This window comes from Barbus barbus, assembly GCF_936440315.1.
Source record: "Barbus barbus genome assembly, chromosome: 10".
NCBI classification, from domain to species: Eukaryota; Metazoa; Chordata; class Actinopteri; order Cypriniformes; family Cyprinidae; genus Barbus; species Barbus barbus.
The window spans coordinates 24,154,112-24,174,405 of NC_136738.1; the positions used below are offsets into that span (position 1 = coordinate 24,154,112).

The 20,294-nt window shown below is 38.7% G+C and overlaps 1 protein-coding gene across 2 annotated transcripts; it reads left to right on the forward strand.

Moving 5' to 3' along the window:
• Positions 1-2,052: 2,052 nt before the first annotated feature.
• On the forward strand, positions 2,053-9,497 carry inhbb (inhibin subunit beta B). Of its 2 annotated transcripts, XM_079426989.1 has the most exons (3): positions 2,053-2,482; positions 2,587-2,910; positions 7,206-9,497. In XM_079426989.1, exons 2-3 carry the CDS (start codon positions 2,673-2,675, stop codon positions 7,985-7,987), a joined length of 1,020 nt encoding a protein of 339 aa, XP_079283115.1. In that variant the 5' UTR covers positions 2,053-2,482; positions 2,587-2,672; the 3' UTR covers positions 7,988-9,497. The 2 variants fall into 2 exon arrangements, with proteins under 2 accessions (XP_079283115.1, XP_079283114.1); XM_079426988.1 differs by having other exon boundaries at positions 2,053-2,910.
• The last annotated feature ends 10,797 nt before the right edge of the window (positions 9,498-20,294 follow it).

Genomic DNA, 20,294 nt, shown 5'->3' on the forward strand with positions numbered 1-20,294 from the left:
ATACATTTAGTCATTTAGCAGACACTTTTATCCGAAATGGCTAACAAATAAGGACAAAAGAAGTTATCAAAACAAACAAGCCAACCTAATATGTAATTGCTGTGAGAAGTCTTGGTTAGTGTAACGCAGTAAACATAGCAAGAAAACAAGTAGATAGAATACAGAGTGCAAGGGTGAATTTTTTTTTTCAATGAATAAAAGGAATAAATAGATAAACATTGTACTAAATATAACTATAGCTAGAAAATGCTACAATAATATAACATACAACTAATTAAAAAAAGGAATTAACTGCGTGCAGTCACTAATTGTTTAACACTGACCTGTAGGGCTGGGTATTGTGACCAATTCTGCGATTCGATTCGATTCTTATTTTTATGGTTTCGATTCGATATCGATTAGCTATCAATATTTCATTTAAAATGTTAGTTTTGCAGACATGGGATCCATATTTTCATATAAATGCTGGTAACTGAAACTCTCCTACTTAAGTTTATTACTGAAATACACATCTACATTAATAATAGGGTGCACACAGTTGTTTTTTTTAGTGGAGCAATTCGAAAGATGGTGACACCTTCAGGACGAGAGGTGAATATTCATATCCTCTTACGTGAAACGCGCATTAAGAATCGATTCGGGGATTTCCCGAATCGATATCGTTGCGTTAAACTGAAGATCGATTAAAATCGGAGAATCGATATTTTTTACCCAGCCCTACTGACCTGTACTTACATTTCGACATGCATGTAGTGTTTATTACCACTGAAGGGCGACAGACTTCGCAAGCATAATCCAACCATCGCCTTGACACATTTGGGATAATCTACACATTATTTATTTATTTTTATATTGAAACAAAAGACAGAAAAACACAATTCACATCTGTAGGCTAAACAGATACATACCATCATCAGTATCCTTTATCCTCAATATTAATGGATAATATATGAATTAAAATGTGACATAAATCCAAGGGATTTTCTCATGGCAAGTGACATCCAAGTCGCAGAAGTGACAGAAGAACTGATCATGATACAAAGTGTCCTTTTAAACGCCACTGAACTGCATTCTGTAGCTAATCAACTGGAAAAAACACACATATATAGCTAAAAAGTGTTTATATATACTGATAATCTGTCTGAAGCCGCAGTTTGTTCTCTTTAGACTGCAAAGCTGGTATCTTGAGAAAAGTGGCACATACTCTCCTCAGAAGGTGCTTTCTTACCCAGTCTGTTTAATGCTGCAGAGAGGTGGCATGAATACACAAGAGCTACAACTGCAAAAATAATATTAAATTAATGTTTTAAATATTTTCATTTATGAATACAGAAACCAACCCCATTCAAATATGAAGTTGTATATTATAATTGAATAGTCTCAGATCATATTCATGATGATATCAATGAATATTCCAGATATTATAAAACCAAATTATTAAAGAATTTCCATGAGAAAGAAAGAATCCCAAAATGAAAATGCAAAGTAAAATGTGCCCCTCGAGATAGATGTGTTCATAGAAGATTCCCAGAAAATGTAGCGTGTATTTATTTTATTGAAGCGATAGAGGGCACCATCTCACTTCAGAAAAAGTTGGAAATGCAATCCTCCTATCCGCAGCAGAAAAACTCGACTGAAATAAACTGGCAAACAAAGCAACACTTGAGGGAATTTCTTAAAGCGCGTGCATTATTTAATTAATTATTACAGAAACTGATCTGTAAAGAGTGACTATATCATTCTCATGAAACCATAAAGGTTTTGCTTTGTTAGTTAAATAATAATAATAACTCGATGTGTAAAAACTAGTGCTGGCCATTTATATTATGTTTCAATATTTTCTAATGCTTCTTGACAGAAACAGATTTTTGTTGCGTTTATGAAAGCCCTGTAGTCTTGTATTATCACAATGAAAAGTTGATGTGAATGGCTCTTTTTGGACTGATGCGGCTCTGGGAGCGTCACCTGTTTTAGCGCATAATCTCTCGCTCGCAGTTGGTCGAGCGTCCCACGTGGTTTGAAGTATAAAAAAGTTTCAGCGCGAGGTGCTTTAGTGTCGTGATTACACGAGAGAAAAGACCAAAGGACAACATCCCTCCCGAGGCTGAAGAAATACGCAAGAACTAAGACTGAGAGAAGAGGAGCGCGAGCTATTGATATGCAGTGGAAAGACAAAGAGTGCAGTTTTGACTACACTGACCTTTAAAGGAATACAAGATTAGTAACCGGTTTCTTTTGATTCTTCAGGCAAGTCAATTTGTCAGTTCCCTTGGAGATGAGGAGACATTTTCCCGCTTTTAACTAGCGTCAATTAAGACTGACATTGTCTCGGCTAGCCCTCATTATAACTCGATGTGTTTACCTGCCGATAAAACACACTTTCTGTGAAAAGTGACCGCGAGCGTGATGATGAATGGACATCTGTCAAAGGAGGTTGTTGGAAGTACAACTCTGTCCTGTTTATAGGTCAAATTGTTTAACGGTAGGAATCCATGAACTGATTTGTTTGTTGTATGGACACGCTATTTAACAAAATGAGTATTCCCATCCTCTCTGTAACCTGTTTAATGGCTTGCATACTCTCAGTTCAGTGTAGTCTGGGAGCTGAGACTGTGTCTCAGGAGTCTCAGTGTGCCTCTTGTGGACTCGGGCATCCGGATGATTCGGGGCGAATGGACACAGACTTTCTGGAGGCGGTTAAAAGGCACATATTGAACCGACTGCAGATGAGAGAGAGACCAAATATCACTCATCCCATTCCCAAAGCTGCCATGGTAACGGCGCTGCGCAAACTTCACGCGGGTAAAGTTCGGGAGGACGGGAGGGTTGAAATTCCCAATTTGGATGGACATGCTGCCCACAACGAGGTGCAAGAAGAAACGTCGGAAATAATCAGTTTCGCCGAGTCAGGTGTGTACAAGATCAAGAGCATTCCAGAAGTGTTGACATTTTATTAAGTAAAAAAAGAGGTTTATTTAACCTGCGTAATGTCACTACAGTTTTAAGTGTATAAGTACAGATTATTTACATTTCTTGGCTTTAACTTAAATTTAGGGAGTATGTTTATTAATGGGGGGTGTATTTATCACAAAACATGTTTGGAATTTACAGAATGTACAAATATTGCAAGTCAAATATTTAATTTACAGGTCAAATACTTTGTAAACGATCACTACCTTGTGTGACTGTAGTAATCTGTGACATACAGTGGGTCTGTTCCAAAACCTATTAAGATGCTACTGCCTTCATAGGCAGCATCCGAACAGAGAGGGACTTCATAAATGACTGGTTTGAAAAGCTTTACATATTATCCAGTTCCACGTTTTGCACTATTTATGCATATCTTTAGATCTGATTAATATAAAGGCAAAGTTCTTGCTGCAGATGTGACAGTTAATTACAGTACAGAATATTACTGAATTGCTTTCAACAAGTGTTGCAGTTTTGCTACAGTGGGTCTTTGAGGATTAATGAGACATGCATCCTTGATCTGATATTTGTATTATGTAACGGGAGCAATTAGAACACATGACCCTCTCTTAACATATAATTAGATATGCTGACAGAAAATAATAAGCCATTTGTCAAATTGTGACCTTTGCTAGGTGGGTGTTGAGGCCATTAAAATCCCAGAACTTCCCCGGGAACGCCAAGAGAGCATCAAAAACATGGCAATCAAAGTATTACAGATAATTTGTTAATAAGAGGGCAAGAACATTATCACGACCTTTTAACAGACAATACAGCCATAAAATCTTTTGTTAAAACCAATAAAAATGATTGCCTTTCATTGAAGTATACATTTCTTTGAAGTGACTACAAGTTTCCCATGGCCACAAACAAACTGGAAATATGAGGTCTGAAAAAAGTAATAGAAATATAATGAATGTAAATGGTGTTTTTTTTTGTTTGTTTTTTACAATACTTATGCAGCAACCCCCGAACGCTGGAGTAAGTTATGAAAATACATTGGTCAAAAAAGGAAGCGATGAAGCTCTGGGTTTCATTTTATTAATCAGTTCATCAATTATAAATCTATGGTACAGTTAAATTTGCAGGAGAACGTATTGAAATAAACATGGATAACATTCTGCACGTTTTTAAGGATGTCATTAAGCAATCAATGTTAGTTTGAATGAGCAAAATGACATTAATAAAATAAATACATCTAGAATATGGATCTAGAATTTGGTCATGCAGAATAAGATATTAATATGTGCTATTAAGCAACTAGTTATCAGTGAATAGTGTTTCTTAATCCAGATTTTTATATAGACAGTCATAATCTATCAGAATTGTCAGGAAGGATATGCAAACATTTTCATTGCTTTTTTATAGAATTTTATAGAATTTGCCAATATCGCAGTTTGACACCCATTTAAGCTTGTAAAACTGGCTTTAATCTTCTAGTCTCGCACACTGTGCAGCACAATTAGCTTGGACATTATCCGAACTTCTTGCTCCACTAAGAATGATCTGAACGCACTCATGACGGAGCAACAAAAGGCAGCAATTATTGAGAGAGTACTGTGCGTTCTTGCTAAACCCAATATGTCAACATTGGGAACAAAAACAACAATAGAAAACAAAAGAAATCACTCAGAATAATGCATGAGATATTTGAGTCGTTGTGGGTAACAGAGTGGCTGGGGTGGGAGGATGGCCTTCTTATATCCTACTCTGAAAATGCATTTCAAATATCAAAGCTCGATCAGGCCTCTTTGCAGTGTCCCCTATTATTCACGACACCTTTGAACCAGTGAGCAGCAATGCATGATGAAACTGGCTCTCCGAACCCCCATCTGCCTCAAGCCCAGCTGGCGCTAACCCCTCAAGTAAGTAAAGGCTGCCAGCCAGGGCATAGCATTAGGACAACCCTAGATCCATTCTGCTCAGATGTACAAAAAGAGGAATTTGTGAGGTATGCAATGTGCAAATCACTGCAGCTGCAGGCAATTGGGTTGCCTCACGTGTTGCATGCTCTTCCCTGCTGTTATGCGGTATGACCGTAAGTCAGAAGGTGGCTCCTATCTCGCTCCATGCTTTAGGAGAGCAATGAGAAGAGGGCTGCCAAGGTACAGGAGAGGACAGCTGCCAATTTCAGGTCTCTATTGACACTGTCCTATGGGCCATTTCAGAAGTATTTGGTGTCCCGTAGCCACAGGAGCGGAGCGGTAGATGCTCGCTTCTCATTTGTCAGCATAACCATTCGGACTCGCTGAACTCTTCAGGACCAGTTCAGCACGGGGTATTAAGACTTCATTATTAGACATTATTCAGCGTGGCACAGTGTCCATAAGGTCAAAGAGCCAAATTGATCTCTTTAGAAAATCTTTGTTTTTGGACATTCGATCCAAGCAAGGAAATTAGAGCCTGTAGTGCTACCTGATTGGCAGACAGTCAAAATCTAATCAGGCAGCATGCCATGGTCTTGATCTTATTGATCTTCGACAAGCAGTTCACATTAAGCATTTAAAGCATGAGAGCAATCTACAGAACCAAAGCTAATGCCCGTTTTGTCAAAAGTGCATTTGCCCATGCTCTGTTTGACAGGATAACAAAATAAACATTTCAGCAAACTAAAAATACCTAGACTGTATGCATGGCTGAAATGAATATTTGTCAGGTTGCATACCTTTGCACAGAGGAGAAGTTAAAAGTTAAACAGCCACAGGATGCAGGAGAAGCAAGCAAGCTAAACAAACTCCAATTAGTCAGATATAAAATTGCATAAGATTTTAAAGTGTTCCACAAATAATTTATTATTATGCAAATATGTTGAAAGAATTCTGATGTCGGTAAGTGTTGATATTTATGGGGATAAAGTATGCCACAGCACTGACAACATCTCCTCTACCTGTTCGCACAGCCTTGGAATATGCGGAGTGGGCAAAGCCTTGTTTTACTAGATTCACTTTAAGCAGGAGCTGTTGAGACAGGTTCTGAAACACTTTAGCACATGGCCATACAAGTATATTTGTATCCAGGGGGCATATAAAGGCAGGTAACGAGGTAAAATGTTGGAGTAATCAGTTCAGGGAACGTGTTCCCTATCATCATAGGACATACTTGTTCACACCTGACACCTCTCCAGGGCTTGATTCTCTGTCATTGATGAACTTTGACTGTGTCTGCACTGTGGGATATAAAGGGCTGGTTTCCCAGCAAAACGAGTCTTGACAGCCATGTTTAAAAAAAAACAGCACTGCTTGTCACCAGCATATGTGTGTGAATGGTGGTCTCAACTAGGTATCTTGACTAGCATAACCAGATTTTTTTGTCAAACACCTTCACCACAAAAGTTATGTAGATGGACTCACTAGCTAACAATATTATACAGCTAGAATAACTATAACAACATTTAAAAAATTTACAGCATACTGTATGATGCAGATTTCACTGATTGATTTGTAGCTTTGAACATGCTTTCAAGTCTAGAGAGAGTGCACATGTGACTGCTACTGTATGTGAGGTCAGGCTGTCAACTGAAGAAGCCACCCTTTGTGCCAAGTTGTTGACATTAAACCAAACTAATCTGTTGGCAAACATGGTTTTACTATTTCAAACCTTGCCAATATTAAACAGCTCTGGCATTCCAGTCAGGATTACGGTGAATATGATTCATGTGCAACTTTCAGGATCACAAGTCAATTTCTCTTATTTTCTGGGTGGTCAAAAAATCTTCACAATCAAATTACAACAGCAAAAAAGCTCTGTATCTTGGACTTTCTAAATACAATTGTATTTAGAAAGTGGCCAGTGTGATGTAAATGTCTTATCATGCGTTTCATTTGAAGGGCACACGCTCAATGCTAGGCTGTGCCACAGCAGTCTCCTAATACCTCTTGCAATGCATTGTGTTGTCAGTCTTTCGGCTCCAGAAGCTCTGGGCTTTCACAGTACTCCCTGTGAACTCAATGAACCCCCTGGGGCAAGCCCCACGTACGACCCCCCCCCCCCCCCCCCCGTTCCACCCGGCCCAGCATTTTCAGCCCAAACCATGAGTCCAACTGGACTTGGGCCCAGAACTGTGGCATCTAGTCTATCTGGAAAAGTTAAGTGGTTTATGTCAATGAATGTGGCCAAGGAGGGGTAGCCGTCAGCAGAATCACAACCTGTTTGTGCTGAGAAAAGACATAAACAGGCTTATTTTGTAAGAAAGAGTCACTATTTGAGAATTAACAAACTTGTTTGGTCTCTTACAGACGATGTGACTCCGTCAAAGTCCAGCCTCTACTTCCTGATTTCCAATGAGGGGAATCAGAACCTCTACGTGTTGCAGGCAAACCTGTGGCTGTACTTCAAGCTGTTGCCAGGTACTCAGGAGAAAGGACTGCGGCGGAAGGTGACGGTGAGGGTGCACTCCTATGAGCCCGGTGGGCAGAACGTGCACTGGCCCATGATGGAAAAGCGTGTGGAGTTGAAACGCAGTGGCTGGCACACCTTCCCCGTGTCTGAGGCCGTGCGAGAAATGCTTGCAAAAGGGGGTCGCCGACAAGACCTCGACATTCACTGCGAGGGCTGCGAGGCCGCCAATGTTCTGCCCATCCTGGTGGACCCAAGCGATCCCTCACACCGTCCATTCCTAGTGGTCCACGCCCAGCAAGCAGACGGCAAGCACCGCATCCGAAAGCGAGGCCTGGAGTGCGACGGCACCAATGGCGGTTTGTGCTGCCGACAGCAGTTTTACATTGACTTCCGGCTCATTGGCTGGAACGACTGGATCATCGCGCCAGCAGGGTACTACGGGAACTACTGTGAAGGCAGCTGCCCAGCTTACATGGCAGGGGTTCCAGGCTCTGCCTCATCATTTCACACGGCAGTAGTTAACCAGTACCGCATGAGAGGCATGAGTCCTGGTTCGGTCAACTCCTGCTGCATACCCACCAAACTCAGCACCATGTCCATGCTCTATTTCGATGACGAGTACAACATCGTCAAGCGTGACGTGCCTAACATGATCGTGGAGGAGTGTGGCTGTGCCTGAGAAAAGTCCACATTAGGACATAATACAAAAGCAGTGACAGTCATATTTATGGTCTTTCTGAACCACATGCATATAGATTGTGTTAATATTTGTGCACTCATAAAGTACAATCACACACACGTTTGTGTGTGTGTGTGCATCAAGCAGTAGATCATCAGATGTATGACAGGTGGGTCCTTCTAATGAACAAAAAGGCTTTGGGATGATAAGGGAAAGGGAACACCAAATGGTTTAGCTCTAGTTTGCCATTTCTAGACTTAAAAAAAATGGCCCAATACTTTCCTCTCCAACAGCAAAAAGGAGACAAACTGGTGTCACCCTTTGGCATAAGTACTTAAGAGACTGTTGTACCAGCACTGACATATCTCCTACTTCAGAACACCAGCACTTCAACAGCTTGTTTAAGACAATATGACAAATCATTCCAGCTGATGTGGAGATTTCCAAATCAGTGTGTGTCATCTTCCCAGTCGTTCCCAGAGGCATTCCCACAGCAATGACTCCAGTTGTCTGCGGCATTGTTAAATCCGTTGTGAGGCTTCTACTCAAACTGTAAGCACCTCTGGACAAGAACATCTTGAAACTAAAACCACTTCTGCCGTTCTACTAATTTGTGCACGTCTTGACTGCAGCAGACTGCATAACTAGATATTGAGGTCTAACCTGTACAGCGCAAACTTCACCGCTTCCTTCATCTGCACACTTCAGTGGCTGACAAACGCTCACAGTGGTGTGCATTCCGCGGAGCTGCTTCTATTCTGTCCAGCTGGTTTACAGGGAGTACAGCACTTGCAAAAACTCGCGAAATGCACAATTTAAAGCACTTGCATATTGCAAAGCCTTCAAAAGGGTACATAGAGGTGGACCTACCCTTGCCCATAATCCTTTTAATATAAAGTGCCGCACGAACTATGCAATGTATAATAATCCTGAACTATGTCAAACAAACTGAATTCTTCTTTCTGCTTGTCTTTAACTTTTTATCAATACTTGAAATGTGATCTTTCGCTTCCTTTCCAAAGCGGATGATTGTTACGATGTTTGCACTGAAAAGTTGCGGGATTAGTTAAAAGACAAAAAAAAAAAAACTGCCATTGAAAATGTTATTTTTGTAGTAAAACTGAATTTTGTGAAAAAATGCATTGTACCTAATTAATTGTACCAAAGAGGCCAATATTTTAGCTATTATAATAAGGTGGCAAGGCCATTCCAATATTTGTAAAATAATTATTGATACTTCTCAAGAGGCCTAATAATCAGGGTACAACATTATGGATTCCATTTGTAGCTCTGTCTAATTTTTTTTATACTATGTACAGCAAACCGATGAAACAATCTCTTCCTGTCTTTAATTTTCCAGTCTTCTATTTAATAAGAGTTATTTCTTAGCTTGTTACAAAGTCATTTAGTTAAACAGATGTCATCTCTCTGTACAGATTATGTAAAATAAAAATATTCTTTCTTAAATATTTTGTAACTTTAAAATAAATTCTTACTTTGCATCCTTGTGAACAAGTTGCTTTTAAAAGTGTCAAAACTATAACAGAATGTTCACTGACAGTCCCACTCTTGCATACATTTAAAATCCCAATTTGCTGCTTATTAATAGTTATTAATGCAGTTCTTAAATTTAAGTATTGTGCAGGATTAGGTATGTAGAATATGGTCATGCAGAATATGTGCTTTATAAGTACTAATAAATAGCCAATATGCTAATAGCAGACATTCTAATAAGCAACTAGTTAAGAGTGAGAATCGGTCCCTATACTAAAGTGTTACCCAAGTTAGTCTGTATATGATTACAAGACAGAGGAAGCAGGCCTGTAACCGCGGCAGTTCTATGCAGTGTTCTGCAAAGCCTGCAAAAGTGCTTGGTTAAGACAATACCTGCAACCTCACACAGAGATATCGATAAGCAAACTGAGATAGCATCAGAATATATTTATATATACACCAGGTAACATGCACATAAATGTAATGACTGCACTCCATGGTTTCAATATTTGTCATTCTTAGTACATTCTTGGCTTGGAGGCAAGAGGGCTCTCACTGCACAACATGTAGGCACAGAGACTGATTACATCAGAGTGGGTCCCCTAGAAGCACTATCAACATGTACTGCCTTTTCTGAGCCCTAGAGGTATAGATGCAAAACAGTAAGATCCCTCAGGCAAACAGAGAGCCAGGCCAGCACACCTACCAACAGTCAGGGCGTTTCAGCCGAATCCTAGTACAACACTGCAAAACAAGTGCTTTTCAAAACATACCACATAACACAGATAATTACCTGAAGTGTTCCTGTCTTGCATCTGTCAAGAAAGGCAGATAAAGTGGTGTGAAAAATGACATGTTTGTAGATGTCTTCTTTAAATGACAGCACAAGAATGATATGAGTCAGAAGTGACACCCCCATGTGTAACAAAAATAAATATTCCGGTTTTAGTTTCGTAGTTATTGAGGTTGGTATGTGTATATGTATTTGTTTGTGTAGGTGGGTGTTTGGGTGTGAGAACGAGAGACAAGAGAAAGAAAGTGCAGCAGGTAGAGAGGTACAGGCAGAGCTGTCTCGTCATGTAGCGGAGTGTTAACGGTGCTGCCATGACTGCTGGAATGTTAATGACACCATACCTACGCTGCAGGCGAACTCGTGAAGCCACACACACAAGTTAAGAAAACACCTCAAAACATCTCACATGACAAAACGCATACAATACAATCTGTACACACCATCTGAGGTTAACAGGTGTCAAAAGACTTATGGTGACTACATCGAATGTAAAACAACTTATAGACACATACCTGGCATAATTCGTCATTAAAACGGCCATTATTATAGTCAAGAATTACTTATAATTTCATAAGCCCACATATGGTTCTACTTGGTTCACATGCACTTGAAATCTAGGCTTCTTAGCAAGTACAACAGAACACACATAGTTTCTATGCTAATATATAGCAAAAATGTATATTTAACACCATATTTCTTTAAAGAAATTAATACTTTTATTAAGCAATGGTGCATTAAAATGATCAAATTACAGTAAAGGCTTTTACATTGTAGCAAAAAATTACAGTTTCCACAATTGTTTTTCAGCATTAAAAATACAACCTGAATTCCAGAAATGTTGGGGTGTTTTAAAATTTTGAATAAAATGAAAACTAAAAGACTTTCAAATCACATGAGCCAATATTTTATTCACAATAGAACATAGATAACATAAATGTTTAAACAGAGAAATTTTACAATTTTATGCACAAAATTAGCTCATTTCAAATTTGATGCCTGCTACAGGTCTCAAAATAGTGATGGTGTAGCATCTCCTCTTCTTTTCAAAACAGTTTGAAGACGTCTGGGCATCAAGGTTATGAGTTTCTGGAGTTTTGGTGTTGGAATTTGGTTCCATTCTTGCCTGATATAGGTTTCCAGCTGCTGAAGATTTTGTGGTTGTCTTTGCCATATTTTTCGTTTAATGATGCACCAAATGTTCTCTATAGGTGAAAGATCTGGACCGCAGGCAGGCCAATTCAGCACCCTGACTCTTCTTCTATGAAGCCATGCTGTTGTAATAGCTGCAGTATGTGGTTTTGCATTGTCCTGCTGAAATACACATTGTCTGAAGGGGAGCATATGTTGCTCTAAAACCTTTATATACCATTCAGCAATCATAGTGCCTTCCAAAACATGCAAGCTGCCCATACCGTATGCACTTATGCACCTCCATACCAGCAGAGATGCTGGCTTTTGAACTGAATGCTGATAACACGCTGGAAGGTCTCCCTCCTCTTTAGCCCATAGCACACAGCATCTGTGATTTCCAACAAGAATATCAAATTTGGTCTCGTCTGACCATAGAACCCTTTTTTACACTTTGAAACAGTCCATTTTAAACAGAGCACGGGGTGGTTCTGGACCATGTTCACATATGGCTTCCTTTTTGCATGATAGAGATTTAGTTGGCATCTGCAGATGGCACGGCGGATTGTGTTTACCGACAGTGGTTTCTGGAAGTATTACTGGGCCCATTTAGTAATGTCAATGACAGAGTTATGCTGATGAGTGATGCAGTGTCATCACAGGGCCCAAAGACCATGGGCATCCAACAAAGGTCTTCGGCCTTGTTCGGCCTTCTACGCACAGAGATTTCTCCAGGATCTCTTAAACTTTTGATGATTTTATGCTCTGCAGATCATGAGATTTGCAAAGCCTTTGCAATTTGACATTGAGGAATGTTGTTTTTAAAGTATTCCACAATCTTTTTATGCACTCTTTCACAGATTGGAGAGCCTCTGCCTATCTTTACTTTTGAGCGATTCTGCCTCTTTAAGACATCCCTTTTATGTTACAGACCTGATGTCAATTAACTTAATTAGTTGCTAGATGTTCTCCCAGCTGAATCTTTTCAAAATCTCTTGCTTTTTCAGCCCTTTGTTGCCCCTGTGCCAACTTTTTTGAGACTTGTAGCAGGCATCAAATTTGAAATGAGCTCATTTAGTGGATAAAAGTGTAAAATTTCTCAGTTTAAACATTTATGTTATCTATGTTCTATTGTGAATAAAATATTGGCTCATGTGATTTGAAAGTCTTTTAGTTTTCATTTTATTCAAATTTAAAAAACATCCCAACATTTCCAGAATTCGGCTTGTAATAAGAAATGTTTCTTGAGCATGCAGTTTTAGAAGGATTTCTGATTCTGAAGGATCATGTGATACTGAAGACTGGAGTAATAGCTGCTGAAAATTCATCTTTGCTATCACAGGAATAAATTACATTTTAAAATATATTAAAACAGAAAACAAATTTCACAATATTGCTGCCTTTACGGTGTTTTTGATCAAATAAATGCAGTCTTAAGAGATTTATCAAAAATAATAAAAACTGTACCACCCTCAAACTTTAAAAGCTAGTGTATATTTTTAAAATACTTTTTATTATTCTGAAAATGTGAAAAATATGCCATTTATTATCACAGAAACTGCACTTACAGAGGAGCAGCATTCAGACTTTGAACGCATGTGAGACAAAAAGTATGCAGGCTTGAGAGAATCTAAACAAAACTAAAACTGATCGTTCTTCCCCCTTTTTACATCAGGTTTAAATGCTGGTTTAAATTTTGAGCCTAGAATTGACCTGCACAAGGCCTGTGAACTCTCAGAGGGGGATTACAGGCCCGGGTAAAAAGACTTGGGAACATGAAAGCATGCTTGAGTGGCCCAATGAGCAGAAAGTTCATTATTCTGGCAATCCTCCAACGTCTGCACACCTATGCTTTTACAGACTAAAAAAAAAAAAAACCTAAATAGATTTTGATTTGGCCTTTAAAGCTCAAACCTGAATCTAAAATGGATAATTAAACAAAAAGATTATTCCCAACAGTCACGGTCGAAGGAAACACATTTTACTCCACAGAGAAACAGCCTAAGATTTGTCACTCTCCACCTCCCTCCTCCCCTCCACATTGACCCCTTGACTCCTTGAGCACTAGCGTACATTCAAGCCCACAAAGCTCCCATTTGTGCCATGGTTCTACCTAGTACCGGCTGGGGGATCAGGGATCAACGAGGGTCACCTCTATAGGGAACCTAGGAGAGAGTCGCCACTGTGAAAGAGCTGATATTACAGTGTAAGGCATGAAAAGGGCACACAGTCAATCACCCCTTACCCTCTGTCTGGCAACCAAAACTCATTTCATATCCATCACAGCCAAACACGATGTTGACGTTGGCTTTGCTCTGGCCATTGGCTGAGCTAAACGAGGCTGCTTTGTGGCAGCATTCTGAAGGATGGGATTATTTTAACCTTTGGAGAACGGAAGAAAGACAGAAAGACAACTTGTACTTGGGGAGTAATTCCCCATGCATACGCCGCAGTTAAAAGTGGAGCCAAGAGCAAACAGCTGGCCTTTTGTTCAGCCAGGCAGAGTTTCTCCTCGCATTCATGTGACGTGGTGCATGCAAGGAATGAAACTGCTGACGGTGATAGTGACAATGATGAGCACAAGTGAAACTGCAGCACGGCTCTGCCTTCAAGTTCACAGACAAAGGCCTGCGACTCTCTGATCTCACAACACAAGGAAAATATGGGGAAAAATAAGGGCATATTTGGATCGCTGAGCACACTGTGTGTTTGTGAGAGGGGGAATTCCATTGGAGGGGATTTCAGGTGTGGTTGTACATTCATTGCAGGCCACTTAAAAGCCAGCCATCATGCCTGCGTGGCTCATCACGGCTGACTGATGGCTCATTATTTAGCAGGTGCCTCATTGTTTTCCATTGTTCGGCTTTGGGGGAATTTTATGATTCGACCAAAACAGTGATGCTGAGTGTGGGTGTCTCAAGATGCTGCCGTCTCCATCATGTATTGAAGAAAGAAGACCTTTGTGAGGAGAAACTGATGTCGGAAGAGACGTGTAAGAGAGAAGGGCAGTGGAAAGAGTAGCGGAATGTCGCTCTTGGGTGACACGCCTATTGGTTAAAAGGAAGCTAGAAACAAAGACACAAAGAGAGAAGGCAACCTGATCAGATGAAAAGATACACACACAGGCTTGACATGCTCTTCTATGCAAATGGATGTGGACCGAGTCGATATACAAGATACATACTGAGGGAATGTTCCATATGGAAGGGAATATTAGGCATTGTGTCATCAAAATGTGTCCCGAGACATATATAAGCCTGCATATTTGACAGGTCAACTATACGCACTTTCTTTCCCATGGATGAAGCCTCATTAATAAAGGCCTGAGCTGTGAATTATAAATGAAGCGTTGACTGACCTAAACTGAATGAATCCCTGAATCCTTGGCTGAACCTCTCACATAGGACAGGTTACAGTGCCTCCAAGATTATCCTTCAGTATGTTACATTGTACACTGAGACTGCATGAATTTCATTATTAATTTGTCAGGTCTGTGCGTCACTATAAATCTTAATTCTATAGATACTGTTAGCAACAAGGGAGATAATTAACCTTGGCTGCCATAATTACATATTCATTATAAGTAAAATGTAAGAAATATTTGAACAATTTGGCTATTTTTATTAAGAAAAACATGCAGTATCTTTTTATTTATTTTTTGCACTTCAAACAAAGCTAAAAACATGATTGTTTGTTCATATGCATATGAAAAAGAAGTCAAAGATAAGCATACAATGTGTGAAGATAATGTACATCTAAACATGGGCATGTCTGCAGCATCTATATCACAGACAAAAATAAATAAATATTAAAATTGATGTGTGTGTCACAAAATAACTGCAACAAAAATCAAAATACAGATAATAGTTTAAACAGAATGCAGAACACTCATATCTGAGACAAACATGACTTCAAATGCACTTTTTAAATGTCTCGACAAAACTTCACTCAGTTGATGTAAAGATTTTTTTAATATTTTAAATCAGTTTACTTCTTTATTTGAAGTGTGAGAAATTGCAACAGGTTTTCAGGCTGTTTATCATTGTAAAAAGTACAATTCATTAGATATTTAATTAGGGTAAACGTACCTATAAAGCACACTTAAATTTTTGAGCTCAGATTATAAAAATAAAAAATTATTTATTATCCTACTTGATGTCTTAACCAATTGATGTGTTTGTTACTATATACCTCCTGTAAGTTCAAGTCAGTCAGATCATTGCACGCTGAGATATGAGTCTCCATGTGTTCACGCTGTTTTGAAAGCTGTCTAAAAACGTTCACCAAAACAGAAGCCCTTTAAATGTGCATTTTTGTTTGATGATTACGCCTTTATTTTGGGTAAATTTCACTACTTACTATAAAATTAAGAGATTAATGTTTAGACTTTTGCATATTATAACCTGAAACTTGGATGTGGGAAATAATTACATTAGATCCAAAAGATAGTTTTAACAGCATAGCGCAGATACTACAGAACAGTGAGATGACTAGCTGTACAAGATTGTGTGCTACACTAACATATTACTTCACAGGCATTACTGGCTTGTACTTTTACATTCAAAATATTAAAAATTGACAGTTTATTGCTGGTCTGTGGTGTTACACTTCTGTAATTTTGAAAAATTTCATATTATTTTAAGATGAGCTTGAACTTCAAGTTCAAGTTCAAGTTGAGCTGTATTGTCATTACAGTGACATACAGTGGAACGAAATGTCGTGCCTTGCAGGACCACGGTGCTACATAAATACAGATATACAACAACGAAGTAAAAAAAACATTATAAATCTATACACAACAGATTTTAACTATAAGTATACTATATATAAATATTTACCCTATACAAACTAGAAAATAGAAGATAAAAAATACAAACTCAGTGTGACATCAATAAGAAAAAGTATAATTTCATAGATATTGTCAATAATAGTTTTTCATATTAAAATATGTATGAACTTAATACATGAACTAGATTATTTATTTAACAAAATCTTGTCATTTTAATAAATATTACATGAAATGTATTAAAAATTGCTGCTGCTCCAATTAAGCTGTGTGCTCTCTTTAAGCTCTTCCACATTAACCATCTATGTAAATACTTCATAAACAGACTTTAAATATTAACTGATGGTTATCACTTTAAGTTAATCTTTATAAAAATGTCTAATAACTTATTTTAACAGCTTTAAGATGACAAAATCGAGACATAACTATAGTTTATGCCCAAAGATGAAAGAGGCATGTCGTCCATCAGAAACCTGTCGTATCTGTCCAGGAAAAAAGCAACTAAAGGCTGGAATAAGTTACATGACTTTTAAAATGTGAACAAATTTTGAAAACAACAGGCATCATACACTTAACAACTTTGTAAATGGTCACAAAGGCAAACTGGCCATCAAACACTAAATGACTGAGGGTCACACACTAGCAGATTTGAAATTCCTTCCGATCACAACAAACTCACATAGAAATGTGCGCATTGTTTCTGTGTTCATCCCCATGAATTAAATGTTTTATTGGTGTGTTTTATTAAATTTTTGAATGTGTGTTATTTAGCTGAACGTGGACTAGTCTTGATGTTGCAGTGTTCTTAAATGACACTTCACTATGAATATATAACAGATCAAATTGAATGCCCTGTTGCTTGATTTGAGTGTTTTTTGATTGACTTTGTACCTTCAAATAAAACATTTTTCATTTTTTTTTAAAAATAAACAAGAATTTTTAATAAAACCTGATGTGAGCTTATTGGGAACAGGGGTGTGCTTAAAGGGTACACAAATGTACCCATTAAGCACAGCCAGACTTTTTGAATTTAATGATGTATCTTAATCAAAATTATTTTGTCATTTAAAATAAAATGAAATATTTTTATGTGAGAGATTAATATTTTATTTTAACATAACGTTTTGTACCGAAAACCAATATCTTGTGCACTAAAAAGTCTCAATGTAGATTTTGGTGAGCTTAATAGGTACGTTTACCCTACCTCATAGGACATAGGATGGTAACAGACCTACATTTTAAACCATGCTAATAGATGATGCATTGCAAAATGTATCGATGAAAAAAACACATCTGAAAATAGCGGAAAAGTACAAGTCTCAAGTGGCCAAACATAAATATGCTTTGCAGTAAGTGCGTCCAACAAACTCGCAGTTAAACGCAACATTCCTTGTATTTTGAGAGATTTGCTGTTTTAATAGGTTTGAAACATGTTTTCCACAGCACCGAACATTCTGTGACTATATCTGTAAATGTTTGAAATCCACATGTGTATTTACTTTTTGCGTCTGTTGTTCAGGCAACAACCGACAAATGAAAAACCAACAAACTTCACTGCATGAGCGTGAGGGTGAATACGAACAAACATCTTCGATACACAATAATTTTGACTGCAATATTGATTTAGCTAAGGCTTTTCCTTGGTTGCTGCTTTATATAATCAACAATAATCATTAGTTGCATCCCTACTAGCAAGGCATTAGCAAAGCCGTATCGTGACTGTTGACACGTAGGAAGCACGAGGAACATTTACTGCCAGTTGGAGATATGAACAATGTTAAAAGAATGTTTATTTTCTGCCATTTTCGGATTCAACACACAAAACGATAAAACCAAAAAGATGTTTATTGGACAGGAGCGAGCGACCCAAGGACAGTACGGCATCAAAGAACGGAGAGCTAGACCTCTGCGGGACTAGATATCTGTCAGACTTTGGGCTGTCCCTCGGGCAACATAAATCAAAGGCTACGGTTATCACCCGATTCAAATAAAATTCACAGAGTGCTGAGTCAAAGAGAGAATGAGAACCACACACAGCGTGCGGTTCCCTGATGCCTCTGATGATGATGCCTTGGCTCGAGATACCATCTTAAGTTTTTCCACTCTCAAAGGCTGCTCTATGTGAGATTGGAAGCTTGCCCGTAATCTACCACCAGGCAAGTCAACCCAACAAAAGCCTCTGTTTTAATATGGATCCCATTGTGTTATTTAATGTAAATACTTTGATTGATGACATTTTCAGGTGCATACTGAACATTCCAGAGGCCCGTGGCAGAACCACACCACAGGTAACTATTTAATGGGGGGAAAACAGAAACAGGAATGTTGTAAAGAGGGCATACGTGCAACAAAACAAGAGAACAGTTTCTGTTTAGGAAATGTTTACCTTTGAATGTTACATTCTTGTTCGTTGTGCGGCCTGTCCCGGTTTATTCATTAATAAGGTGAGGCATAATAACACAGTGATTCGGATTGTTTTCTTCTCACTCTACAGCAACCAAAGCTCAACAACTGCCAGAGCTCAAAACCACCTTACAAAGCACATGTCGATGCTCAATGCTGTTTTTTCCAATTCCACAATGATGACATGATCCATTTGCCCAAAAAAGGTGGCATTGGGCGTGGATTGCTCAAGTGCGCCTGACTGAGGTAATGACCATGGATTCCACACATCTTACCTAATGCACTTAAGCACTGAATAATCCCTCAGTTATCTCAGCCACTTCCTCATGTTGACCACAGTTATCAGCTGATGTGGGGGCCAGTGGTCAGGCGGCCGAGGACCAGGCCAGAGTCAAGATTAGATTGGGAAGTTGGACAGCTGTTTGCATCCTGAGAGCCAGTGAGAAAGATATGCAGTGTGTGCTAGGAGAGCAGCAGGCCTTTTCCTGTACTATCGGTGCTGACATATAGACACTCGCAGAAAGAGCAGACAACACCTCCAAATGCTAAGTTCATGCTGCTGTAATGTGTGTGAGTGTGAGAGGAGCCATACATGGTATCTATCTGATGCAATGTTATGTTAAGGGTGGAGTGAGCCTTTGGGATATTTGGATTGCAGGTAGGGTAACCACTTGAATGTCCTTTTAAAAATAGCAACTGTAATAACTCCGTACACTCATGCTTTTGCTTGTTAATTAGTGATGAACAACATGTAAGGTATTTTCTTGTACAGAGTACAGTGACAACATGTCCCAGGACTGAATCAGAACTAAATTAAGAATGTCTTTTAATTATAATTCAGTTCCGGAATTCCTAAATTTAAATCATGGTAGTACAATGAATCCATTATTTCATTCGAATTAAAAAATAATGGGAAAAAGCAATTAAAAGCAATTCAAATGCAAAGAAATTCATATTCAATTGCAATTTGAAACTAGAAATGCAAAACTGAAGACATTTTGAATGTTGGTTTAACAAAACAGTTTAAAATTTTAAAAAGCATTGCCGTTCTTATGGATGGATGGATGGATGGAAGGATAGACGGACAGATGGAGGGAGGAAGGGAGGGATGAACGGATGGAAAAAGAAAGAAAGAAAAAACCCAAACTCATGGATTGTAAAAGAGCCAGTTCTTCAAAGTGGAATTTTGCGCAACCTTGTGTATTATAATATGACATAGGCCTAAATAATGTTATTGACTGACTATAAAAATCCAGTCAGCCTAATACAGAGCAATTTACTAAACAAATATAAACCTCCAAAATCTATGCTTTAGCTTCTAGCCAAATCATCACATCATCAACAAAATCAATCAAAAAAAAAAAAAACGTAAAAGTTTGTATCCACTAATATAAAACATATAACTCTCTGTTTTGCTTTCTGAAGCCAGTCACTCAGACCGTGATAGGAAACCTCTGAGTGAGTGAGTCGGTCTCACAGAGAAGGGTGGAGGACTCGTCACAACAGATGTTCAGCTGTCCAGTTGTAAACATGAAGACTCTGGCAACAACAACGGAGATAAGGGAAGGAATGGAGCTTTCCGCAAAGTCCCATGACTCACCAACAGGATTTACTCATGCCTGCGCCAGCATACCATAGACAGTGCCTGTGAAGAACTCTAACCACTAACTGACCATAGCAACCAAGGCTTCCACATTGGATGT